The sequence below is a fragment of the Halichoerus grypus genome, chromosome 4 (genome assembly GCF_964656455.1).
Source record: "Halichoerus grypus chromosome 4, mHalGry1.hap1.1, whole genome shotgun sequence".
Taxonomy (NCBI): domain Eukaryota; kingdom Metazoa; phylum Chordata; class Mammalia; order Carnivora; family Phocidae; genus Halichoerus; species Halichoerus grypus.
In genome coordinates this window covers 162,338,456-162,366,172 of record NC_135715.1, presented here as the reverse complement: position 1 = coordinate 162,366,172, position 27,717 = coordinate 162,338,456, and the positions used below count along the sequence as shown (strand labels likewise).

General features: G+C 40.4%; 2 protein-coding genes across 8 annotated transcripts in view; one reads left to right on the top strand and one right to left on the bottom strand.

Moving 5' to 3' along the window:
• RAPH1 (Ras association (RalGDS/AF-6) and pleckstrin homology domains 1) overlaps positions 1-27,498 on the top strand; it is a 91,965-nt gene extending 64,467 nt beyond the window's left edge. For 5 of the 7 annotated variants that reach the window (XM_078071217.1, XM_078071216.1, XM_078071218.1 and 2 more), the window contains 7 exons: positions 295-360; positions 1,677-1,820; positions 2,880-2,990; positions 11,486-11,584; positions 12,600-12,720; positions 16,962-17,104; positions 19,673-27,498. In XM_078071217.1, coding sequence (XP_077927343.1) covers positions 295-360; positions 1,677-1,820; positions 2,880-2,990; positions 11,486-11,584; positions 12,600-12,720; positions 16,962-17,104; positions 19,673-21,697 — 2,709 coding nt within the window. In that variant the 3' untranslated portion in view covers positions 21,698-27,498. The other 2 variants (XM_078071221.1, XM_078071220.1) reach the window with 2 other exon arrangements.
• ABI2 (abl interactor 2) overlaps positions 1-27,717 on the bottom strand; it is a 164,565-nt gene that overhangs the window by 16,452 nt on the left and 120,396 nt on the right. The window lies entirely within an intron of this gene.

Below are 27,717 nucleotides of genomic sequence, written 5' to 3'. Positions count from 1 at the left end.
AGGTCCTTTCATTAGCTGTACATAATAACATTTGTCAGCTGTTGGATGTGGTATCATCCCAGGATTTGGGGGAGGGCGGTTTATGGAATATTTCCAGATAATGGTTAAAGTAAGGAGAAGACCAGCATTAAGCATTTTAGCAATGATGCTCAGGCACAAGTTAATGTTCAAAGCAGTATTCCTGTCATTCTGTACAGGCAGACACAGTTGCTGTATCTCTAGAAGAAATCATATATGCACCTGTGCCAAGGGAATAATAGGGTGGTTTTATCTTTAACTTATTTATTTTTCCAGAATTATCTTCTGGGGAAAAAGGAAACTGCTGAGATGGCAGATAGAAACAAAGAAGTGCTATTGGAGGTATGACTCTTCCCTCCCCCCACCCCCTTTTTTCCTGCACATTACAATATCAAAATATTAAGCACCTTTTTTGAAGTCAAGTATGTCAATGCTATTTATTCATAATTACACTTGTAACTAGAGAAGCCTATATTCCTCCATAGCCTGAGGGGGAGAGTTCAGCTGTGTGAATGTTAGGCCACTGAAGAACCTCTTAAAAACTGTTATTTTGCCAACTAATATATTAGTGGACTAAAAGGAGTCATGAGCTGTTAGGAGCAGACAAGCGGGGAAAAAGGCTGCTCAATGAAGGACATGATTGTGGTGCTTTATCTGCTCACCTAGAGAGAAATTTGAATATACTAGTTATTTACAAAATATTTCAAGCCTTAGCTTTAACTCAATTAAAAAAATCATAATGATCATTTTATACACACACACACACACACACACACATCCCCTTATTTTTAATAAAACAAATTCAAACATAATTCAGTTTTTAGCTTTTTGGCCTTTGCTGATTTTAGAGAACTAAAATCAAAGAAGTTAGTATGTTTGAAAACCAGAATAAATTCTTAGCAATAAGGCAGTTAGGAAGATGAAGATCAGCACTCAGCTTTTCATAGTGATAATAGCTACAATTAAAAATCCTCTTTATAATTCGTGGTTTCTCTGTACTTTGGGAAGAGAGAGGTTAATTTAGGCTCAAAATGTCCTATGTTAATATTTAGTGAGGATTTCTATTTTTCTTTTACCAAATACATGATTGATTTTTTAATTACATTTTTATCTAAGTACAGACATTAGAATTCATAATTTTGAGTTTGTTTACATTCCTTTCAACCTAGTTTTAAATATTTAAAAAATAAATGTCCTCTTTGTTTTAGAATCATATGAATTGATACAGTTTTTAAATTGTGTTTACTCACTTAGCATGTTGCTTTTTAAAACAAATTTGGTTTGACAGCTAATCTAAATGTGTTGTTAATTTGGAGAAAAATAAAGTCTAATGCTTACGTTAACGGACACTTTTACTAAATTTAGTGTTACTATGCTGTACAGATGCATTTAAATCCTGTTGTATGCAGCTCAGTTGACAATTCAATTTAGATTCTTCAAAACAATGTTAGGTAAAAGTTCATAGAGATTGCCATAGTAGTTTCAAAATGAATCTATATGTTTAGAATACAAAGTTCTAATTGAGGTAATATTAGCAATGTGGCCTTAATACCAAAGCCATTTGGTTTAATTATAGTATGAACTTCACAGGAGTTAACACAATTTTGTTCTGAGAATCCAAAGATCACATGTCTTTCCAAATCATCTTCTTATTTTAGGAATGTTTTTGTGGAAGTTCTGTAACTGTACCAGAAATTGAAGGAGTCCTGTGGTTGAAAGATGATGGCAAAAAGTCGTGGAAAAAGCGTTATTTTCTCTTGCGAGCATCTGGTATCTACTATGTCCCTAAAGGAAAAGCAAAGGTGTGTCCCCTCTGCTGACTTTTGAGCTTCCTCATTATGACAGTTAATTTGTAGTAAGTATGCTGACAAGATGAATCCAGGCTCTGATTTGTTTCAACTCTTTTTTTGTTTTTTAAAGATTTTATTTATTTGTCATAGAGTAAGAGAGAAAGAGCACAAGCAGGGGGAGCGGCAGGCAGAGGGAGAAGCAGGCTCCCCGCTGAGCAAGGAGCCCAATGCGGGACTTGATCACAGGACCTTGGGATCATGACCTGAGCCGAAGGCAGAGGCTTAACCAACTGAGCCACCCAGGAGTCCCTTGTTTCAGCTGTTGTAGGACACACAGAATATTGCTTTGCTTTGTTTATTGATCTATTATAAAGAAGAAGAAACCTGGACATGTTCACTCTCTGGTCATTCATTGGGCCCATTTCAGTTCTCTTCCCACATTTGAAGTCATACTTTTATTTATTTTCAGAAATTCTGTCAGTAGTTTTTGCTTGTTATCTGGGGAGAATAGCTTTCTGGGATTATAGGTATTTCAGCCTTTCTTGGATAATATGCTCCCTGCTGAGGGCCCCCACTTCTGTGCTTAGTGGGGGCCTGCACTATTTTAAACTCCTCAGCATCCTCTCATCCAGGCTTTACCACCCTCCCAAGAGGCATATTTTGTTTCCTCTATTTAAGGTGAGGAAACCCTGACTTGAGAATCATTGTACTTGAGATATGCATTATGAGCACCGAACTACATGATATTTTCTTGTTTTTTTCCAGAGCTCTACTATATACTATATTGTATTTAATATGCTGTATTATATTTAAAGTCTTCTTAAAATGCCACCCTTTCCAAGCAAGTCTGTGTTCATTGTGAACGGCAGACAGTGAAATGGACTGCTTTTTTGTTGAATCCTGGGTTAAAGAAGGAACATTAATAGAGAATCTCACTGTCTTGTCATCTGCAAAATAGATTGGTTTCCACTTGGTAAAGTTTTTATTCTCAACTAGAAACTATTACCAGGTATGATATTTGCTTGTTTATACATTATTGTTAATGCAGTCTTTTTGGTGTTTTTATCTTAGGTCTCTAGGGAACTGGTGTGCTTTCTCCAACTGGATCATGTCAATGTTTATTATGGACAGGACTACCGGAACAAGTACAAAGCACCTACAGATTATTGTCTGGTGCTAAAGGTAAACACATTCCCTTTTTAGGAATTTTAATTGATGTTAGACATAGAGTGAGTTATTGGACATTTTAGAACGGTTTGTATCTCTGTCAAGTATACTGTTTTTGCTTTTTCTATAGGCTTTTAAAGGAATGGTGAAGAATGGTAAGGAAAAGAAGTATGTGCTTACACCACAGCTGACCTCTAGCTAAATAGCCCTAATTAAATTGATGCTACTGATAAAGACAACATTTTAAAATTCAAGATAATTATGGAGATGATTAAGTTTTTCTCATTGGCTCTATTTTAGTCACCTCTTGGTAACTACTTAGGTCTATATGTTTATATCATTGTTTGATTTTGCTTTTCTCTGAGAGTTATCAGTTGGGTTTGGGGTTTTGGGGTGGAGTTTTTGATTGCTTTGATAAAAATAAAAATACCATTGTAATGCTGCCCCTTTATTAAATAATCCTTTTTTGGAGAATACCACTATATCCTTTAGGTTACAGCAGCAAATAATTTTCTAAAAGTCATTACGAAGTAGCTTAATCTGGCAGTTTTGAAAATGAAGTCCAAGCTCCCCTGGGAGTCCCTGAAACTCTGTCAAGGGGTCTGTGAGTCAAAACTATTATGCCAGTAATGCTGAGATGTTATTTGCCTCTTACACTCTCATTCTCTCATAAACGTATAATGGAGTTTTCTAAGAGATTACATGATATGATGATGATATCTTTGCTCTCTTGCGTAGTGGAACAAATATTTGTATATTCTCATATTTTAAATTTTTCTTAGTTTTAATCTTAGATGGTAAATATCAGTAGACATAATCCATATATATCAAAGTTATTTGGGGGGGATCCTCATAACATGAAGACAGCAAGAGTTGGTTATTTCAGTGGTTCAGGGTTGTCAGTAAGAACCCAAATTCTTTCCTTCTTTCCCTGTTCCATCTTCTGCATATCAGCTTATCCTCAGGCTGGCTCACCTCACAGTTACAGATGACCACTGCAGTTGTAGGCATCCATGCAATGGGTCTAGCAAAATCCAGCAGAAGAAGATGGCTATTTCTCTGTATATTTGTCTCTTTCCAGCAGAAGAAGAGGGACTATTTCTCCCTGTACTTGTCTCTCTCAAGTGGGAGGAAATCTTTCCCGGGAGCTACCTCCTGAGTCCTCCTCTTGAGAGTCATTGGCCTGAGTACATGTCCACTTTTTTTTTTTAATTATTTTTTAAATTGAAGCATAATTAACATAGTGTTATAGTAGTTTCAGGTGTATAATGTAATGATTCATACAATTTATACATTGCTCATCAAGATAAATGTGTACCCTTCATCTCTTTTATTTCACGCACCCCTCCCACCCTGTCCCCGCTAGTCACCAGTTCTTTGTATTTGAGTCTAGTTTTTTGTCTTTTTTTCCTTCGTTCATTTGCTTTGTTTCTTAAATTTCACAGATGAGTGAAATCATACGATATTTGTCTTTCTCTTACTGACTTATTTCACTTAGAATCATATACTCTAGGTCAATCTGTTGTTGCAAATGGCGAGATTCCCCCCCACCTTTTTTTTAATGGCTGAGTAATACTCTATTGTGTGTGTGTGTGGGTGGGTGTGGGTGTGTGTATACATATATATCTTCTTTATCCATTCTTTATCCATTCATCTATCAATGGACATTTGGGTTGTTTCCATAATTTGGCTATTGTAAATAATGCTGCAGTAAACATAAGTGTGCATATAACTTTTTGAATTAGTGTTTTTGTTTTCTTTGGGTAAATACCCAGTAGTGGAATTACTGGATCATATGGTAATTTTTAATTTGTGGTTGGGGGGAACTTCCATACTGTTTAACACAGTGGCTGCACCAGCTTGCATTCCTACCAGCAGTGCACAAGGGTTCCTTTTTCTCCATGTCCTCGCCCACACTTGTTATTTCTTTTGTTTTTCATTTTAGCCGTTCTGACAAGCATAAAGTAATATCTCATTGTGGTTTTAATTTGCATTTCCCTGATGACGAGTGATGTTGAGCATCTTCTCATCTGTCTGTTGGCCATCTGTATGTCTTCTTTGGAAAAATTCTGTTTAGATCCTCTGCTCATTTTTTGATCACATTATTTTTGGGGGATTGAGTTGTAAAGTTCTTTATATATTTTGGATATTAACCCCTTATTGGACACATCGCGGGCAAATATCTTCTCCCATTCAGTAGGTTGTCTTTTTGTTTTGCTGACGATTTCCTTTGCTGTGCAAAAGCTTTTTATATTGGTGTAGTCCCAATAGTTATTTTTTCTTTTATTTCTCCTTGCCTGAGGAGACATAATTCAAAAATATGTTGTAGAGTCGATGTCCAAAAGATTATTGCCTGTATTTTCTTTTTAGGAGTTTTATGGTTTTAAGTCTCACATTTAGGTCTTTAATCCATTTTGAGTTTATTTTAGTGGATAGTGTAAGAAAGTGGCCCAGTTTCATTCTTTTACATGTAGCTGTCCAGTTTTCCCAGCAAGCATCATTTGTTGAAGAGACCATCTTTTCCCCATTGTATATTCTTGCCTTTTTTGGCATAGATTAATTGGCCATATAAGCATGGGTTTATTTCTGAGCTCTCCATTCTGTTCCAGTGATCTGTGTGTCTTTTTTCATGCCAGTACCATACTGTTTTGATGGTTACAGCTTTGTAGTATATCTTCAAATCTGGGATTATGATACCTCCAGCTTTGTTCTTTTTCAAGACTGCTTTGGCTATTTGGGATCTTTTTTGGTTTCACACAAATTTTAGTATTATTTATTCTAGTTGTGTGAAAAATGCTATTAGTATTTTGATAGGGATTTCATTAAAGCTGTAGATTGCTTTGGGTAGTAAGAGCATTTTAATATCTGTTCTCCCAATCTATGAGCAGGGAATGTCTTTCCATTTCTTTGTGTTAACCTCCATTTCTTTCATCAGTATTCTATAGTTTTTGGAGTATGGTCTTTCACCTCCTTGGTTAAGTTTATTCCGGTGTTTTTGGCTTAGCCTAGTTAGAATTCACACCCTGACATAACGGGTAGACGGACATCCAAACAAAATTGGGGCTCTTTAAGAAAAGAAGTAGGGAAGAGGGGATAGGTGTGGGGAAGGCAACCAGCAGTATGTGTTACAGCCAAAATTAATTATGACCACTGACTATTATTTTAATCCCTTTTGCAACTCATAGAATTCTTAGGTTAAGAATATTTTTGTTCCAAGGGGTTTTTGTTGGTTTATATAATTATGTATTTCATATTTGCTTTTAGTAAAGTAGGTTAAGCTAAATTCATATGTTCATATTGCCTACTTATTTATATTTAGAAATATTCAAGGTATTGAAATAAACCATACCACTAGGCACAAATAGTAGTAAAAATAATGGCTATCATTGACTGAAGACCTCTAGAGTGGCAGACAGTGCACTAGAAGCACTGTGCATATCAGTGTCACGGATCCGTTCTAGAGTCCCCATTTTTCACATCTGGAAACTGAGGTGTTCCTGATGCCACACAACTATTAGTATTTTTTTTCCTGAAAGGTCTCTACTAGATTTTGCCTATGTAAGTATTTTTATTCTTGTGCATATGAGTTCTAACAAACCAAAAAATGCTGCCACACAAGATCTATGCAAATATAAATATTTATAGGGTTTAACCCTATTTATCAGGCTTGGGCTGTAACAATTTGAGTCTGAGTTCTTCCAGTAAAATGCAGGATACAGGAAATTAATACACTTGCGGGGAGGAATAAAACACAGTTTAGTAATTAGTTTTTTTTAAAGGTAGTAATAAAAATGATGGCAAGAGCTTATTCATGAAATATGACAATGAGGGAATAAGTAGGATATATGTTATCTATTATCTGAAAGAGGTATGTGCTTGTTGGACATATGTGTATGCACATATATAAGTTTCTAAAAGGAAACCTGTGTTTTTAAAATACATACACCACAGTAATGGTTGGAATACAGCTCACCTTAGCCATGTCTAATTTTTCATTCCTAAAAGAAATGAGGCAAAGTAATTTATTTCAGTATGTTAGGTAAGAAGGAAAAAATGGTTAGAGATTAGAGGTAGAATATGAACATGAACTTTTCAAACACTGTTATTAAAAGAAAGATGTTATATGTGATAATGGTAGAAGTAACAGGATGGAGTGCTACATATTTTGTTTTTTAAGTTCTTGCATGTTAGTGAGAGAATTAATTTTCAAGCCTATTTGAGTTCCCAAAGCAATAAGTGGGTAGTATATATTCAGTGGTTTTCCTTTGGCACTTGGACTGTGATTTTAGAGCATCACTTTTAGTTACAGAGTTTTAAGAATTGTCTGTCTCAATCTAATTTTTGGCATAAACAGAAAAAAATAACCTGATAGCACAGTAGTAATCTGGAATTTCTTACTGTATTCTTAAATTTTTTTTAATTCTCAAGTTTTTTATCTTTTATCAGAGAATGCAGACTTTCCAAATCCACATCATTTTAAAAATGAAATAATGACCTTTCTTTCTTAATAGCTGTTAATTTGTTAAGGGGAACAATTTGATTATATATTCTCTTTGGAATCTTTAAGAATCTAAATGTTAAGCTTCTATTTTTGGCAAAGAACGTCTCCTTCGTACTTGCTCTTAGCTCTTGTGTGATTTTTAAAATTTTTTAAAAGATTTTATTTATTTGAGAGAACACAAGTTGGGGGAAGGGGGCCCCACTGAGCAAGGAGCCCGACTTGACTTGGGCTCTATCCCAGGACCCTGGGATCATGACCTGAACCAAAGGCAGATACTTAACCCACTGAGCCACCCAAGTGCCCCTCTTGTGTGATATTGTGGGGAAAAGAGGAGAGAGGCAGCACATTTGGAAGAAGAAGCTTTCACTACTAATAAGACAGAAGTATGTCATAATTAAGAGCACAGGCCCTGGAATGAGATGGCATGGTTTCAAATCCTGGTTCTTTCACTAATAAACATGAATATGTGAGCAACTTAGAGTGCTGTCTGAACCCCTCTGTGCCTCAGTTTCTCTTCATTTGATGAAGATAGTAATATGTAACTTACTGGGTTTTCCTGAGGGGGGAATGAGCTAATTAATATATGTAACATATTTAGTATAATGCCTGGTATATACTAAGTCCTCAATAAATGCCACTTTTTTTTTAAAGTAATCTCTACACCCAGTGTAGGGCTCGAACTCACAACTCCAAGATGAAGAGTCGCATCCTCTACTGACTGAGCCAGCCAGGCGTCCCAATAAATGTCACTTTTAATGAAATAATATATTGATGGAATAAGGAACTGCCTGAGGAATTGGTGCAGAGCCTGGATGACCATAATGAAGGCTATAGGAAGGAATGCCTTTATTATGTGGGAGGTTGAAAAAGACAAGTTATGGGGTCCTAAAATGAACCTTAACCTAGCAAGTGACCTGCAAATATTAAGCATATCATAGGGGCATCTGGGTGGCTCAGTTGGTTAAGTGTCCAACTCTTGATTTCAGCTTAGGTCATAATCTCAAGGTCATGAGATTGAGCCCCCTGTCAGGCTCTGCTCAGCACAGTCTGCTTGGAATTCTCTTCTGTCTCCCTCTCCCTCTGCCCCACCCCTGCTTGCATGCATGCATGCTCTCTCTCCCTAAATAAGTAAATAAAATGTTTTTATAAAAAAAGTCATATCATAGTATTCTTTGTGGTGGTGTTTGGATTCCCAGGTTAGAGAAATGAGGAGAAAAGGATAGAGGATTGTTTCCCTTTGATTTTCTCTGATGTTGTGTTGATAAAAACATTCCCTTAGGGTATAGAATAAGTAGAACACACTTAGGCAGGGCCATGGCTACAGTTGAACACCCATGTGTGGTGGGTAGCCCTGCTCTCAGAAAATGGAATCAGTCAAGAATGGTTTATGAATCACCGTAAAGAGAGGGGGTGGTGGTAAAGGCTGAGAGCCATCCTGTAGCCCCTCGTTCAGATGTCCAAACCCTGCCCTGTAGGTGGTGCCTGAGTGACGCCCCTCCTCAAGCCCTAATTGGTAATACTGACGAAAGCCCTTTCTCAGCCATCCCATTTTCTGCACAACCTGGGGCTTCTGTTTTGCTCACAGTGTATCCCAGCACCTACTTAAAGACCTGGCAAATAGTTCTTATTCAGTAAATACCTGTTGCATGAATGAATGAGATAAAATTGCCCTTCCTTATTCTGTGGAAAAATATATCTCCTCTACCTGTCCTCCTTTGCTTTTTCAAGATTGCTATGGTGGTTTATCATAATGTGATTTAATAAGGATGAGGGAATATATTCCAAGAGAAGGCTGTGGAACCTATAGTATTAGGAGAGAACACTGTTAAGTATTGTTTGGCTAACCTCTTTTTTTTTTTTTTTAGTTTCAGAGGTAGAATTTAGTGATTCATCAGTTGCATATAACACCCAGTGTTCATTACATCAAGTGCCCTCCTTAATGCCCATCACTCAATTACCCCATCCTCCCACCCGCCTTCCCTCCCACTAACCTTAGTTTGTTTCTTATAGTTAAGAGTCTCTTAGGGTTTGCCTCCCTCTCTGTTATCATCTTTTATTTTTCCTTCCCTTCCCCTATGTTCATCTGTTTTGTTTCTTAAATTTCACATATGAGGGCGCCTGGGTGGCTCAGTTGGTTAAGCGACTGCCTTCGGCTCAGGTCATGATCCTGGAGTCGCGGGATCGAGTCCCACATCGGGCTCCCTGCTGAGCAGGGAGTCTACTTCTCCCTCTGACCCTCCCCCTCTCATGCTCTCTCTCTCTCAAATAAATAAATAAAATCTTAAAAAAAAAAAAAAAATTCCACATATGATCTCACAACCTTGAGATCCACCAAACACCACCATTCCACGTGAAATGGTATTTGTCATTCTCTATTTCGCTTAGCATAATACCCTCTAGTTCCATCCATGCCATTTGCCAACCTCTTTTTGTTGATGATTTATTGTTTAAAACTTTCACTCTAGCCTTTAGTAACTAAATTGGTTTTGGTATTAAATGTTTTATTATAGGAGCTGAGCTCTATATAGCAATGTATATAATAGAATAAATGGATTTAAATTTCTCCCATTGTAGACCAGAGAGACTGACCTTTTTTTTTTTTTAAAGAGAGAGAGCATATGCGAGAGTGAGCAGGGGGGTCGGAGGGGCAGAGGGAGAGAGAGAATCTTAAGCAGGCTCCATGCCCAGTGTGGAGCCTGACTCGGGGCTCAGTCTCACAACCCTGAGATCATGACCTGAGCCAAAATCAAGAGTCTGATGCTTAACCAACTGAGCCACCCAGGCGCCCCAAGATTGATCTATAACAGTGCAGATACATAACCTATATGGGTGGTCATCTATTTCTGCAGCATTGAGAACTTACCCAAATTGCTTATTTTATTGATCTCCTGGATTTCCACAACAAATGTGCTTAGAGAATCTTTAAAGCCTCTTATAATTTAACATAATCTTAAATATTTCCCCAGGTAAAATGTAGCCATTTAAAAAATTTTTTTCAGAATAACTGAAAAAAGAAGTAATAATTAACAACTATTACATCCAGAACCAAGTGTGATTTAGGGTTTTTCTTTCCAGGGAAGTAGTGGTTGTGGCCCAGTAGAGTTAAAATACCTTAAGTCTGTTCTAGCACTTGCATTGTATAGCTGGTCTAGTCATTCACCTCCCATCCAAACTGCAGCTGAAAAGTGAAAACTGAATCTGATGATGCAGTTGAAAAGCTGCTCATTCCCTGGAGGGCATGTGCTGTGGGCAGATAGGGTGCAGAGCAGTGCTTAGTCCACAACAGGGGGCACCACTGCACCAGGTGTGAGCGCCCACTCATGTCCCAGGTGCTGTGCCCTGCACTCACCCACCCCACCCACTGGTTCACCTCCACAGAAGCACTAGAAGCTTTACCAAACACCCTCTCGTTTGGAGTCTTCTGAATTCCTGATTCCAGTGGGCTCAAAGTGAAATCAAAATCTTCCCTTTTCACAGTCTTATAGATGAAGAGTTCTGTTGAGTTTGTTAACCTCGATGGACTATGTTTCTCTGAAATATAGAAGGGGTATTTGGGGATTTGCTGTGCTATAAAGGTAGTTTTTAACTTGCATATCTTGACCTAAAATTTAACACAAGTTTCTTTGTAGTTTATTTTTTTTTAATTTTTTAAATTTATTTTTATTTATTTATTTATTAGGGAAAGAGCAGGGGGAGGGACAGAAGGAAAGGGAGAGAGAGAGAATCCTAAGCAGGGGCTTGATCTCACAACTTTGAGATCATGACCTGAGCCAAAATCAGGAGTCGGTTGCTAAACCAACTGAACCACCCAGGGGCCTTGCTTTGTAGTTTATTTTGTAAAAATACTTATGGGCCATGTTATTTGGCCTTATGGCCATATAAGAGGTACAAATTATTTTTGGCTGTTAACTCTGATGACCTATAACTTGTCAGGGTCTGTTTAAGCTTTGATAGAGTTTTTCTTTAGTTCTTCAGGGTACTGAATTGGACTTTGCCTTTAATCTTGCAGCACCCGCAGATCCAGAAGAAATCTCAGTACATCAAGTACCTTTGCTGTGATGATGTGAGGACCCTGCATCAGTGGGTCAATGGCATCCGCATTGCAAAGGTAGGGTGTTCTGTTTTGGTTTGATAGAATAATGAGGTGTTTCATGATATAGTTTTGATTGTCATGACAGTTATTCTAATCATTTCATGTTTATGATTTTGTCAGTGTTTTCTGAGGCCTAAGTTTTATTTTTTAAATGTCTTAGGGGATAAACATTTAACAGTTGGTATCCATGGAATAATACTGCTGGTAAAAGCTTGTGTAGCATCAGAGTGATTTATTTTGGCTCTGACGAACACATTATATGATTCTTATACAGCAGAGTTTAGCCTAAGCAAAAGAAATTTTTTGAGAATTAAATCACCTCAGGGTGGGAATAGGGGGATCAATAAGCAGGACACAGGATTTTTAGGGCCGTGAAAATATTCATACTTGGTGTGATACTATAATGGTGAATACATGTCATTATGCATTTCTCCAGACCCACAGAATGTGTAACACCAAGAGTGAACCTAAGGTAAACTGTGGACTTTGATTATTAGGTGTTAATGTAGGTTCATTGATTGAAACAAATGCACCCTCTGGTGGAGAATACTGATAAATGAGAGAGATTGTGCACAGAGAGTGGCAGGGGGCACATGGGGAGTTTCTTTACCTTCCTCTCAGTTTTGCTGTGAACCTAAAACTGCTCTAAAAAAAAAAAGTCTTTGAAAAAAATTTTAAGGACACCTTGAAGAGGATTACACATAAAACATGAAGGAATATTTATGCCCATTAAGTGAAAATAAAATTTATGATAGCTATAAAATCAAAGTTGCTTTAGGAATAACAAAAAAATCTTTATATTGATAATGAACAAATCAAGTGTTAACTTCTTGCTGCCTTTCTTAAAATGAGGATAAATAAGAGTTGATGGTAATTTACTGGTATTAAAAATAATTTTTGAAGTACTATAGGTATTAGTTTTAATGCAAACTATGAATCAGTAAACAGAAAATATCCCCCTTTCTTACCTCATCCATCTGTATCATACCCAATAATGTTCAATTGTCATCATTTACTGCCTTCTGTTTAGTATGGGAAACAGCTCTACATGAACTATCAAGAAGCCTTGAAGAGGACAGAGTCGGCTTATGATTGGACTTCCTTATCCAGCTCCAGCATTAAATCAGGATCCAGTTCTTCAAGCATCCCAGGTACTTCGAAATGGTGACAGCCAATATGAAGAAATCTCTATAGACTGACGGCAGCCCTGGTTATTTCAGCAAGGTTCCTAAAGCCAGAGCTATACCTAATGTCTAAATTATGAAATAAATTTTGTTTTGGTGGTTAGAGGGGACAATATCATGGGCTAGTTCATAAATGTATTTGATATGGAGCACCATATAGTATATAAAGTTTTAAATCCAGGAGTGTTGTTATATATATTTATAAAGTTTATTTCAAACTCAATCATACTGCTGAACAACTGTGACTGTTAATATATACCTGGGGATAGAAAAGTTGCATGGAGGAAGTCTGCATACTCAGAATCCATGATGAAACTGCCCTCCTTCCCCATAGGTTTCCTGACATTTCAGCAGAGTGGAAATAACTAGAATTAGTTCAGTATCACTGTTTAAGCCATCAGACTTACTAAAGTTTTCACAAGAAATCAGTGATACTCAAAAAGTGCATATTTTCAGATTCCCACATCCTTTAAACAAGTATGCTATGATTACACCTTAAAATAAATGCTTCTTTCCCTTCAAAATACTCCATGAATGATAACTATGTCCTCTAAAAGCAAAATATTTTTTTTGTTCTGACATCACATGAAAGAAATAATAACTTTAGGAAATATTTAAATGAAAAAAAAAACTCATTATTTATTAGTATAACATATAAATTAATCTTTCAGTAAATGTTTTTACCTGGCTACGTATGTACATTTTAAGGAAATTCTACCATTTTCAGAATCTATTTTGCTTTAGAATAAAATAAAAATGTGAACTTTTTAAAAAAGTATTTGACTAAAAAGTTGTATGACTATTTCATCTCTAAATAAGTAGAAACAGAATGAGAATGTGTATGGGTTAGTATGCATGTATTTCCTAGTGCTGTCCACTGAGAGAAGTAGGAGCAGTGACACCCCAAGATCAGTGAAAATAGAGTGCCTTGATCTTGGTTTTCTAATACCATTTTCCAGAACAAAGAACTAGGGCTGTGGCAGTGAATAAGATGAGCCTGAAGCAGCTTAGGATGAAGGAAGTGCTCAAAAAACACAGTGATGGGGCTGTGTAAAGGGACACAGGAGCCAACCTGAGAGTGTCCAGGTGCCAAAGCTGAAACAATTTGAGCAACAGAATAACATAGTGTAAGATTATAATCCAAATTATAAAGTAAACAGCCATCAGTCCATACTGATATACATTATTGAATAAATAAATAAATGGGGAAGAGACAGATCTTCTGTATGGAAGATTTATAAATGGTTTATGCAGACACTTGCCCTCAAGGAGATGGAGCTTAATTCCCCCCTCAAGTGTGGGTTGTGCAGAGTGATTTGTTTCCAAAGAGGATAGTTGGGTGTGGGGAAAGGGGAGTAACTTTACAGTGGAGAAACCTGACAAACAGTACCCCAGCCAGGTGATCAAGGTCAGTACCTTCAGTAATATGTTCTATTGATAGCATGTACCCTTTACATAATGTGATGAGATTGGCACTTTCCCTCTCTTGCTCTTCCTCTCCAAGTTTCATAACTCAGTCAAATCCAGAGAAAAACATCACAGACAAATCAAAATTGAGAGACATTCTGTAAAATACCTGACCCAGTACTCCTCAGAACCGTCAAAAGCATCAAAAACAAGGAAAGCCTGAGAAACTGTCATAGGAGACATTGACAACTAACTATAATGTGGTATCCTGGATCCAAAAAGGAAAAAAAAAAGGACATAATGGAAAAACTAGTGAAATCCAAATAAAGTTTGGAGTGTAGTTAATAGTAATGTATCAGTGTTGGTTCCTTAGTTGTGACAATGTACATGGTAATATAGCAAGTTAATAATGAGGTAAATTGGGTGCTAGGTATGTAGGAACTCTGTTCTAGCTTTGCAACTTCTCCATAAATCTAAAACTATTCTGTAAATGTTTATTAAAGGGGAGGAAGACACTTTTGAGATAATGGATTGAGAAAGGGAAGGTAAGAGTATGTCACAAGTTAAGATTTTAGAAAAATTAAGGGAAAGATTGAGATAAAAGATGCCATGATATTTTTTGAATTAATACAGCATTAATCCACACATTTTATGAAGTGGTGTGGTGCCTTTTCCTAGTCCAGCATCATCCCTCCTTATACAGTGTTAAGTATTATGCAGATTTTTAAATATAAATTGCAAAATCTTATACATTCATGCTGAAGAGAGCTCAAGGATTCACATGTTCCAGCCTCCTATCTTATCTACTGTTGCTCTGGTTAGTAATTAAATAGGGATGTAGGAGGCTAGTGAAGTTGCAACTTTTTAAAAAACACTCAGCAGTTACACAAGAAACAAGTGTTGGCGAGGATGTGGAGAAAAAGGAACCCTTATGCACTGTTGGTGGGAACACAAATTGGTGTAGCCACTGTGGAAAGCAGTATGGAGGTTCCTCAAAAAATTAAAAATAGAAGTACCCTACGATCCAGGAATCACACCCCGGGGTATTTACTCAAAGAATACAAAAACAGTAGTTCAAAAGGATATACGCCCCCCTATGTTTATGGCAGCATTATTTACAATAGCCAAGCTATGGAACTATGAAAGAGCCCAGATGTCTATGGATGGATGAATGGATAAAGAAGATGTGGTGTGTGTCTATATATATATATATAGACATACACCTACACCTACACCTACACACACACACAGAGGAATATTATTCGGCCATAAAAGAAATCTTGGGGCGCCTGGGTGGCTCAGTTGTTAAGTGTCTGCCTTCAGCTCAGGTCATGATCCCAGAGTCCTGGGATTGAGCCCCGCATCGGGCTGCCTGCTCGGCAGGAAGCCTACTTCTCCCTCTCCCTCTCCCACTCCCCCTGCTTGTGTTCCCTCTCACTCTGTCTCTCTCTCTGTCAAATAAATAAATAAAATCTTTAAAAAAAAAAAAAGAAATCTTGGGGCGCCTGGGTGGCTCAGTTGGTTAAGCAACTGCCTTCAGCTCAGGTCATGATCCTGGAGTCCTGGGATCGAGTCCCGCATCAGGCTCCCTGCTCAGCGGGGAGTCTGCTTCCCCCTCTGACCCTCCCCCCTCTCATGTGCTTTCTCTCTCTCTCATTCTCTCTCTCTCAAATAAAATCTTAAAAAAAAAAGAAATCTTGCCATTTGCAACAACACGGATGGAGCTAGAGAATGTTAAGTGAAATAAGTCAGAGAAAGACAAATACCAATGATTTCATTCATCTGTGGAATTTAAGAAACAAAACAAATGAACAAAGGAAAGAGAGAGAGGCAAACCAAGAAACAGACTCTTAACTAGAGAGAACAAACTGATGGTTACTAGAGGGGAGGTGGGTGGGGGAATGGGTAAAATAGGTGATGGGGATTAAGGAGGACACTTACTGTGATGAGCACTAAGTAATGTATAGAATTGTTGAATCACTATACTGTACACCTGAAACTAATATAACTATGTTAATTATACTGGAATTAAAATAAAAAACTTTAAAAAGACTCAGCAATTGAATGATGAAGAAAGAAGAAAACAGAGTAGGTTTTATCCTGTATTTTTGCCTGAGGATATGTCTTAACTTTATCCAAAGGAGTTTGTGGCTATTATCTCTGTACTGCTTCGGTAACTTGGCTGGACTTGATTAAAAAGCAATCTAATAATATACCCCCCCACACACAGAGTCATTGGATAGGACTAGCTTTAACACCTGAATCTCCACCAGATGTTGGCCATTGGGCTAGGTGCTTCCTTCTGCATGGTTATCTTACCTGACTTGGGGTCCAGTGACATAATCTCCCCAGGTCCCTCACCCGGGATGTCAGAGAGACATCCAGTGTATCCTCCACCATTCCCAGCAACCCTGAGCTCAAGTGAGAAGTGTTTTCTTTCTAGGGATCCAGGTACTGGTACCACCAGGCAGCAGCTACACTGTAGCCTGGCCTCCAGGCAAGGCAAGAACACCTCTTCAAGGCTGTCAGGATACCAGTAACGTTACACGAATCTTTCATTGTGATGTTCAGTCTGTCATGGTGAACTGTTTAAAAAGAATCAAGATTTCCTATTAGCCCTAAGATAAGGAAAGTTTTCTAGAGGAGAGTTCAGACTGTGTTTATATGAAATGAGTGAAAGTAACTTGTTGCAGTCCTGCATAGCATCTGATCTTGTGTAAAAGAGCTCACTAAATGTACATATTCATACTGTCGGAATAACAACTTAATTAATCCTATTTTTGAAAATCTATTTTAAACAGAGTCTCAGTCAAATCATTCTAATCAGTCTGACAGTGGAGTATCTGATACTCAGCCAGCAGGACATGTCCGCTCCCAGAGTATTGTGAGCTCCATCTTCTCTGAAGCCTGGAAACGTGGTACTCAGTTGGAAGAGTCCAGCAAGGTAGGTAACACACTGGTGATAATTTATATAAAAAAAATCTTTGATGTTCCATGGGTTAGTTTGTTGCTTTTATTCCTTTATTAGAACTCTTTCTTGGCCCTATTTCAGTATTCTTACTTTGACTTCTCTTCAGAAATGAGTATCTGTGAATTGGCTCTAGTGACCTAAGATCTCAAACTGGCAATTTAATGACTATCGATGGTTCAGACTTTTAAGGAATAATGATGTCTTCCCTTTCACCCTTAAACAGTTGGGATGGAGCAACACCATTTAGTGCCAGGGCCCTAACTTTGTTTCAGAGAAGCTGTTAATGGTTCATTGCTCATTATTAATCTATTCAGACTCCTTCCTTTGTCTTCTATTCTTTTATGCTTTTTGGCATTTCTCTGCACATGAGATTTTCTCAAATTTTAGTATATGCAGAAGACATAAATTCAGATTAATCCCCTTAAAATTTTGGATCCCTGAGCTTTGCACAGTAGCTTGTTCAATGACACTGAAGGACGAATTATAATTATTGCAGGACTGTTTAGAAATATGTAGGTTCTCTAGCCCGGGTGAAAGCCATCGAATCAGACTGCCTCTCAAGTTCGGAGGGCAGCCTTGTGTGTCGCGGCTGCCCTCGCCCGCTGAGCGGGAGGTGCTCACGCCGTCGCCATCACCGTCACCGAGGGGCCAGTGGCACGGCTGGCCTGAGCGTTGTGTTTCTACCCAGTAACCATCGTGATTTTTTTTGTTCTTTTGGTCTGAATCACTTACACAAGTACACTCACCAAAGAGAATTAAATGGATCGTTTCCTTTAATTTATTCCTTTATTTGCATATGTGGTGTATTAACTGCTCCTCAGCAAGAGGCATTAGTAGCCCCATGTCGGGGTGGAACACTTTGTTTAGAAAGAAATATTTGAAAATCGGTTCTAATGACCTGAATTTTCAGAGCACTCACAGTTTGTTTAACTCCCTTATCAGGGGCTCAGATTTTAAGAAATAATTGTCTCCCTTTCCCACTTAATCAGTTTGGATGAAACAGCCCTATCTTGTGCTAATAACTCCGTATGTGTAGTTAGAGAAGCAGATTTGCACAATTCAGATATCTAAAGAAAAGTCTGCTCCCTTACTAAATTTTTAATAGTGTTAACCATGTACATTTTAAGTGAAAGGCCAAGAGGAAAAAAAAAAAATAATAAAGGTCCGAATGCTGTGTGCTGAAGCCACAGAGTTGGTCGTGGTACTTTCTGGAGCGCGAACCGTTCTGTGCAGCATCGATGGTGTGTCTTGACCCCACCTGTGTTTCTTCTGTTACCTCAGCCTCAGGTGCCAAATGAGAAGGCCAGCACGGCTGAGGTCTGCACCCCTGCAGCAGCCAAGACAGGGTCAAGTTAAGGTCAGGGGCTGTTCTTTGGAAACACATTAACCTGGGTGACTCCTGTAACCAAGTCTCGCAGACTAATGCTTTTACTTTGTGCAATTTTTAAAGAAACATGTGAGTGTCCTGGTGGGCATTAGAATTCAGCCCCGTCCTGAGCCTTCTAGTCTACTAACCTGAGCGTTCTTGATGCTAATTAGATGTCATTTGTAGTTTGGAAACAAATGGTTTATCTTGGATCCTCAGAGTCTGTTCAAAGAACCTAGCTTTATTAAATCAAGGGCCCTTCCTTTGCTCTTTTCAAAAGTACTTGAACCACATTCATGCATGAGTGGCTCCATGACACAGATGACCAGATGTGGTAACCTGGGCAGTGCCAGAGGTGCCCGAGGGGCTGGTCAGCAGGTTGTTGGCAAACTCTAGCTGCCATTCCTTGATATATTTCCTTTAGTTTTCTAAGGTTTCCCCTCATTTTCTCCTGGCTTTTTCTGTATGGTATTTTTATAATCTTTTGCTGTAATGTTTATAAAGCATTTCTTTATGTATTTTCCAGTAAAACAAATGTAAAGAATGCCCCCCCTTTACCTGCATTGCTGGACTTCTGTGCATGTTGGATGCAAGTGTCTCACACGAACACGAGTGTGTGTGTCAAGCTCATTCATTCCCGTGTGACTGTGCACGCCCTGCTGAACATTCTCATGTTCTCCCGTGTCAGCTTGCTAGCATCACACAGCCGTCCTCACTCCTCGGGAGGCCCTCCACCAGCACTCCTAAACCCAGTTATGGCATCTGCTTGATGTGGATGCGGCCATGGACTGAAAGGTGAACTCGAGCCATCACGTCTCCGCTTGCCACAGTCCGGGGGGGTCAGTGCACAGAGGTCCCCCCACGGGGGCTCCTGTTCGTGGCAGGCGTGGGAAAGTCAGGGCTCGGAGATCAGACAACCCGCCACTGATCAGCAGGACGTTTTCCCTAGATTGTTAGGCAGTCTTGCCACTTGAGAGTATTGCTGGGTGAGCAAATTCCCTGTACCCTTGGTGCCCAGGGAGTCTGATTTCACCTTCCTGACATTGTCCCACTGCAGAGTCCTTTCTCCCATGTCCCAGATTCCTTGTTTAGTTTGACGCAAAGCTTACCTCTGTAACTGTTGTGTTTGTTGTGTTTTCTCTCTCCCACCTCCCCCCCGTTTATGCTCCTTCTAGGCCAGAATGGAGTCTATGAATCGATCCTACACTTCACTTATGCCCCCTTTATCCCCACAGCCCAAGCTGGTCACCCCCTACACTGCCTCACAGCCTTCCCCGCCTCTCCCACCCCCACCCCCGCCCCCGCCCCCGCCACCCCCTCCGCCACCCCCACCTCCCCCACCTCTGCCCAGCCAGTCGGCACCTTCTGCTGGCTCAGCAGCCACCATGTTCGTCAAGTACAGCACAATAACCAGGCTGCAGAACGCTTCTCAGCACTCAGGACCCCTATTCAAGCCTCCGCCGCCCTCAGTGATACAGTCTCTGGCCTCCACCTCCCAGTCAGGAAAGCCTCAGATTCTGGTGCCCCCCAGTGGGGTCGTTCCCCCACCCCCGCCCCCGCCCCCACCCCCCACCCCGGGCTCAGCTATGGCCCAGCTCAAACCGGCACCCTGCACCCCGTCCCTCCCACAGTTCAGCCCTCCACCTCCTCCACTGAAGATTCATCACGTTCAGCATGCCACTCAAGTGGCCCCTCTGACGCCACCACCACCCCCTCCTGTCCCTACACCCCTTCCTCCCCAAGCGCCCCCCAAACCCCTTGTGACAATGCCCCCACCAACCAGCACCAAGACCGTGCCCCCTGTTATGACACAAGCTGTGCCACCCACACCTACTCCTCCAGCCCCCCCAGCAAAAAAGCAGCCAGCTTTTCCTGTGTCCCATATCCCACCCTCTTCCCCTGCTCCTCCTGGCCCAGTCCCCCCACCCACGTTACCCAAGCAGCAGAGCTTCTGCGTAAAACCACCTCCCTCTCCGCTGTCTCCCGTGCCCTCAGTCGTGAAGCAGATAGCCAGCCAGTTTCCGCCCCCTCCAGCCCCTCCTCCTGTGGAGCAGCCCTTCAGGCCTCCCTCCGCAAATGTGGCCCCACAGTCCCCTCCTGCTGTGAAAGCGAAACCCAAGTGGCAGCCCAGCTCTATCCCTGTCCCCTCTCCGGATTTCCCTCCTCCTCCTCCTGAGAGCAGCCTGGTGTTTCCCCCTCCTCCTCCCCCCCCTCCGCCCCCTCCTCCTCCTCCTCCACCGGCCCTGGTCCCACCACCCCTGACAGCTACACCCTCAGCTTCTCCTGCCTCCGACAAAAGTGGATCTCCAGGCAAAAAGACCAGTAAGACATCCAGCCCCGGGGCAAAGAAACCTCCCCCAACCCCACAGCGAAACTCCAGCATTAAGTCCAGCAGTTGCACCGAGCACCCTGAGCCCAAGAGACCCTCAGTAGACAGTCTAGTGAGCAAGTTTGCATCGTCAGCAGAACCCTCAGGATCTCCCAGCAAAGAGACCCCACCACCTCCGGCGGCACCCCCCAAACCCGGAAAACTAAATCTTTCTGGAGTTAACCTTCCCGGAGTTCTCCAACAAGGGTGTGTGTCGACAAAAGCATCTGTCCTGAGTGGGCGCGGAAAGGACTCTGTGGTAGAATTTCCTTCTCCTCCATCCGATTCCGACTTTCCACCCCCTCCACCTGAAATAGAGCTTCCTCTGCCCCCCATAGAGATTCCAGCTGTATTCTCGGGAAACACCTCTCCAAAAGTGGCAGTCGTTAATCCTCAACCACAGCCATGGTCCAAAACATCGGCGAAGAAGGCCCCTCCACCCACACGACCCAAACGGAATGACAGCACCCGCCTCACTCAAGCAGAGATCTCTGAGCAGCCAGCAATGGCCACAGTTGTGCCACAAGTGCCCACCTCTCCCAAGTCCGGCCTTAGTGTCCAGCCTGGATTCCTCGCTGACCTCAACAGGACACTGCAACGGAAGTCCATCACCCGGCACGGCTCGCTCTCCTCCTCCCGCATGTCCAGGGCAGAGCCCACAGCCACCATGGATGATATGGCATTGCCGCCGCCCCCCCCGGAACTGCTTTCTGATCAACAGAAGGCCGGTTACGGAGGTAGTCATATATCGGGCTATGCAACATTGCGGAGAGGACCCCCTCCCGCACCCCCCAAAAGAGACCAGAACACCAAGCTCTCGAGAGACTGGTAGTAGCTACCGTAGGACTTTATTTTCGTGGTATCTGTAATCAGTTCTACAATCAGCTCACCTGATCACCTATGAATTCTGGTGTTCAGAGCCTCCTAGTATGATGTTGTTGTTATTCAGGTAGTACCCAGCTGTGTGTGTGTGTATGTGTGCGTGGACACACATAGCTATACATAGATAGTGTGTTTATGTGTATGTATATATATGTATACATATATGTATGTGTATATGTATATATAGAGCTGAGAGTGAGTCTATTTATTCCTTTTCTCTCCTAACCTGAATATGGGTTTGTGTATTTTGGGTGGAAGAGGCATGGAAGGGGATGTGTGTCCTGTCCCTTAGGATTTCTGTTATCTATCATGTGGATTGGACCAAAAACTTCTAATGACTGACTTAGAAGGCATTTTATAAGTGTTCATGTGCAGCCTCTCTGTGCATGTTGTGTATTATATATTAAGGAATAGATGTATTATGTGCTGTTTCTCAGTTTGAGAAGACAGCAGAATGTTTGGTGTATCGATGGGACTTTGATGTTTGTTTTTTCCCCAGTTGGCTGAAGTTCGAACTGCTTGGCTGACACTTCATCACTTATACCTGAAGGGGCACTTTAAATCAGGAAACTGTCAGCATCATGGGTGGGTCACTAGCCCAGAATGGGGAAGTTCCCACAGATGCTGTGTCCGTCCATGGTTGTGGATAGGAAGTAAACACACGATGTAACTAAACCATTCTAGTTGTAGTGCCGCCATGATCCCACCTGTACCTAGGATGTGTTCTGTCACAGGTAAGCTCTTCGCCTACAATACATGGATAATTTAGTACTGTAATCCTGGAGAGTTCTTTTTGTACTGTTGGTATCTTTTTCACGAGCTTTGCGAAGCCTCATCAAGCTTGGCTTCGTGATTCTTGTTTTGATTTGTCGTAAGAGAACATCTGACACAATACCCCTGGAATGCTCTGTCCCGGTATGTCTTTGGGTCACCAGTTATAGTGTGTGCTTTAGGTAGATGTTGATAGTAGAGATCTGTAGACAATTGCTATATCAAATATACACATCCCATGTCCGATACAGTGCATCATTACAAAAACAAAATTAGCTTCTGATTGCATCTTTTTTGTGTGTCACTCTAGAATGGGTGATTAGGAAAGAGCAGGCCTGCCCCCTGTGCAGGTACCATTTGTCGGGTTGTGTATGGACTGTGGTGTAGAACAGAGAATCCACTGGAGTACAGGACTCTCCCAGAGGGAGGGGGAAAGGGAGGTTTGTGACCATTCCATCTTTAGCTACTAGAGCACACTCGGACTCTTGCTTGCTGTGGCCTGGTTGTGGAGATCTGTCCAGGTCCCCGGGTGTTCAGGTGGAGTAGTGTAGTCCAAGTACAGTGAGTGACATTACATATTATGCACGTGCAGTTTGGTGTAAAATGGAATCATTGCTCTAATGACCCACTGCATTCTCTCTGCTTCACACCACGCCTAACGCCTTTGTTGTTGTTGTTGTTGCTGTTCTGTGAATTTTCCTTGGTATCTGAGAGAAATATGTACTGTCTCATCAGTTTATGATGATGAAGTGGCCATTACAAATAAAATGCAATCTCAGAGCTGCTCTTAAACAATAAAAACTAGCCATCCCAGCGGTGATAAATGAGCACATCTTGTAATCCAAGTCTCTACCTGTCGTGAATCAGAATTACCAGTGCAGCCTGCAAAAATCTTTGACATTGTCCCATAAGAAAAAAGTGAAGTCAGTGCAGTGGGGCAGAGATAGTAAAGAATTTAAGAATAAGCAAAAGTTGTACTGTATACACAAGATACTCCTATAAACCCACCTCCAAAAAAAGGACTGCATCAGAGAGAATATGAAGTGGCGCCTCTCCATTGCCTACATGTCTAGGATATCATTCAGCAGTTCATGTGCTTACAGAGCAATAAGAATATGTACCACTGTGCATTTTTTAAAGCCCTGCTCTTTAAAAGATACTTTTTGGATCTTCTCATTTGTTCTCAAACTTTGTGTGCTTGATATTCTTAGGCTTATGAAGTGACCATTAACACATCGGCATTGTTAATTTAAGCATGCACAGCAGTTTCGGTAATGGTTGAGCACAGACAGCCAAGCTCCGCTGTAACTCAGGAGTGAAGTAATTTCCCACAGTTCTGCCTGCTGCCTGCAGCTTTATATTCTAAGGATCACCCTTATTTGTCAGGTAAAGTGAGTAATAGGAATCCAGTGATAGAAATATTCATCACTAGGGTTTTTGTGGTGGTGATGGTCTTTATTTTATATGAAGGTGGACTTCAACTTTCCTGGAGGGGAAAAACAGTAATATTCCCTCAGTCTTCCTTCACCCATGATTTGGGCCCTAAGATGCACCCTTGCTTTAGTCAGTGTGGGGTTCCCTAGGACTTCTTGGCTTGTGTCAGTCCTGAGAGCCATCCGAACCGATGCTCCCGCGTTACCACTTTCCTGAAAGAGCAGACATCCTTTAGAACGCTTACAGCACCAAGGAGAGAGCTGTGCCATTTATACCCGAATCCCATGGCTTGTCTACAGCAGGTTGTTTTCCTTTACGCTTCTTGAAAAGGCTATTATTAATCAACTTTTCCCCATTTGTTTTATGTGAAACACTGAATCAAAGAACCCCACAAAATAATACATTAGATTATACTTCTAGCTTTCTACTCCCTAGTGGGATTTTTGTTGGGATGAAGTTGTGTGGGGTTCTTTTGAGACGACTCTGTTACTTTTGGAACTTCTCTCTGGTGTGTTGTTGGAGAACACGGACTGCCGGAGGACACTAGGACTGTGCCTTCCTTCTTCCACTGCTGTCTGCTCAGTAGCTCTTCCAACCCCATGTATCTGCTTCTGCTCAGAGAAGAACATCTGGGCAGCTGACTTGGCTGTACTGAGAAGTGAATAGCGTGCTGTTGAGGGCAGTGCAAACAGGTGCCTGTTTCAGCTAGTGACTTGGTTAATTAGTGACACCCTCCACTTCTACCACAGGTCATTTCAGAATTGGTGATCACCCTGTGCTTAAGGTTTGGGTACTAACTCTGAAGGGCAGCAGAGCCTATTCTGTTAATAAAACAAATGACATAGGGGCGCCTGGGTGGCTCAGTCGTTAAGCGTCTGCCTTCGGCTCAGGTCCTGATCCCAGGGTCCTGGGATCAAGCCCCGCGTCGGGCTCCCTGCTCCACGGGAAGCCTGCTTTTCCCTCTCCCGCTCCCCCTGCTTGTGTTCCCTCTCTCGCTGTCTCTGTCAAATAAATAAAATCTTGAAAAAAAAAATGACATAGGTTCTAGGTAAGAATATAAATGCTAGACTCTTCTGTATTGAAATTTTATTCAGCTGGGTTTTTACTACTCAAACACATTATTTCTTCAGCTGCTATAATATTCCCTTAGGATAGGTATTCTTATGGCTTTTATAGGTACACACCTAACTGTAAATTGGATTTTTTTTTTTAATTTCTGGGACTTTTTAAGATGAGAAAGAAAGATTGGCGACTTAAAAATTATAGGAAATAATTTTCATCAGAAAATGTCAAAGTAATGTAGACGTGATGGTGTTTTACAGCTCTCTAAAATGAAAGTGCTCCCGCCCACTGACGGCATACTGTGCTAAGGGCCGTGAACTATCTTGGAAGTCCTCTCTGTGTGTGAAAATTTACTTGCCACTAAAAACAATGCTGAGTTTATCAAGAAAGTTTAGACAAAATTGGGAGATCATGAATAAATAACTCCAATACAGGGACAACTGAGATCAAGATTAACAGGAGCTGTGCATCCAGTTAGTTTCAGAAGCTGCTCTTCTGGGAGAATACAACCGCTAATAAGCTTGTGTCAAGGACGTAAGGTTACGAAATAGCCTGGAAAAAAAAGGTAACGGTATGGACCGGTTTTATTTGACTGTCAAGCCACCAACAGAACCCTTTGTCACCTTTTTTTCTTCTGCTAAAAGCAATTTGTTACAAACACGAGGTGAATTTAAAAAAACCTTTTCCCTAGTTTTATGTTAATTTTTCATATACCTTCAAGAGCTAACAAATTACAACTGGTAACAGTGTCTCAGATTTTATTCAAGTTCAGACCAGTTAAACCTGTATGGCCCTGTATGATTAGAGGTGTAATGACTTGCTTTAAGTAGGTATAATAATTTGGATTTATACACTTGATGAGAAGATGTCTGTTTCTAAAACTCCCTCTTAGGTTGCCAGGACCTTTTGGCACTTTTGACTTTTGCTTGTACACTTTACATCAATGTGGGTGTTATCCTTAGCCCGACAGGAATATGTGCTCACTCACCAAGTTGAGATTTGATGCACAGAGAGATGCAAGTACAATGAAATATCGTATTTTTTTAAGATTTATTTTCCTTTAAAAATTCAATAGAACATTTCTACACTTTTAACCAGTCTATCCCTCCAGCTAAACAAGTGCTCTGTTCTTACTCTGCCCTCGGAAGGTCTATATGTAAAAGAAACCTGAAATTAAGCTGTAGAATAAATTTGCTAAATAATAACAATATACTTGATAAACACGTTAAGGGAAAAAATCTCCAATTTGCTCTTTGCTGAAGAGAAGACACTATCTGCTATAATCCCCAGTGCCTTGAACTCTTTTGGAGGAATAGCATTTAAAAAATATCCAACAAGCAAACTTTGAGGTGCTAATGAAAGAGAAGGAAGATGAGTATTTGTAGTTTGCGCAGAAATAGAGAAAGTGTCTGTCTCACAAGAGATGGCTTTCATCTACCTGAATGAGGTCTGGCCGCTTTCTACCAAAGACATTTAGAGAAGTGAGTCGAGTCAGGGTGATGGCGATTACTACATATTAAAAGATAGCTAAGTTCAGAAGTGACCCTGTTGATCACGGATGGCTATTAATACCAAGCTCTTAACTGCTGAAGCCTCAACCTCTTCTTAGGCAGAACATGCTTGCAGCACTTACAGAAAGTCTTTGCATTTTGGGAACTGTCCATTGTTGTCAGATTTATTGTAACCTAATACCAAAAACTGCCATTTTTCATGTTTCCTACTTCCTATATATTTTTTTTCTACTTGTAAATAATCCCTCCTAGAAAATAAGCGTTAACTGGAATGTTTCAAATGATTTTGCTTAATTTTATCATTCGCCACTAGTGAACTCCTTTTATAGAACTGTACATTCACAATATCATTAGCTTGTGCTAAATGTTGTAAAAACACTGTTTACTGTTTTAAAGGAAAGTTGCACATATTTAACTGGGATTGCTCCTTTTCCCATTTCTTGAAAAAATGGAGTCAAGGCTTACACTGTTATCTAGGCTGTGGGAGCTTTGCCATAAATAAATAGATACAATGTAGGAATATAGTTTTTTAAAGCATGAAAAGAAGGCAAAAGGAACTAACTGCATTATAAAGTACCTAATAGAGAACATTATTCAAGATTATGATTATGCACAGCTCGGTAAAGGTGAAGTTACAATTATTTTTCTTTCAGCTTTGTTGCTGTTTTCTTCTGCTTAAATGTACGCTCTCATTTCATTATGTGCCTTGCTCCCTGATTGTGCAAACCTATATATAGATTATATATAGATATATATATGAGAGAGAGATATATTCAGTACTACTGACGATGTTTTTTTTGTTCTACTGCTGGATTAAGTTATTTTCCAAATTACTCTACCAGTTACTGTCGGTGAACTATTGTAACGGCTTAGGACAGTAGTCATACAGTGTAAATTTGTTTTGTTTTGTGTTTTCATTATGTCCGCTTACCCAATCCTTAATAAAAAGAATACATAGATTTCATTTAAACAAGGGGACTTGACTGTTTGTGGATCGGCATCCTTAAGAAATTGGTTTTGGCTGTTTATGTTGGGGTGCCCATAAATAAGCTGTGCAGTAAGAACAAATTAAGTGGGAAGGTAAACTACAATTTGATATGTTCAACTGGTTAACTTTTAGTTTGTACCAACAGAGGAGAAAGAAAGCTTTGCCTATTGAAACTAAGATTTTCTTCTTTAAACAAACAAAGTA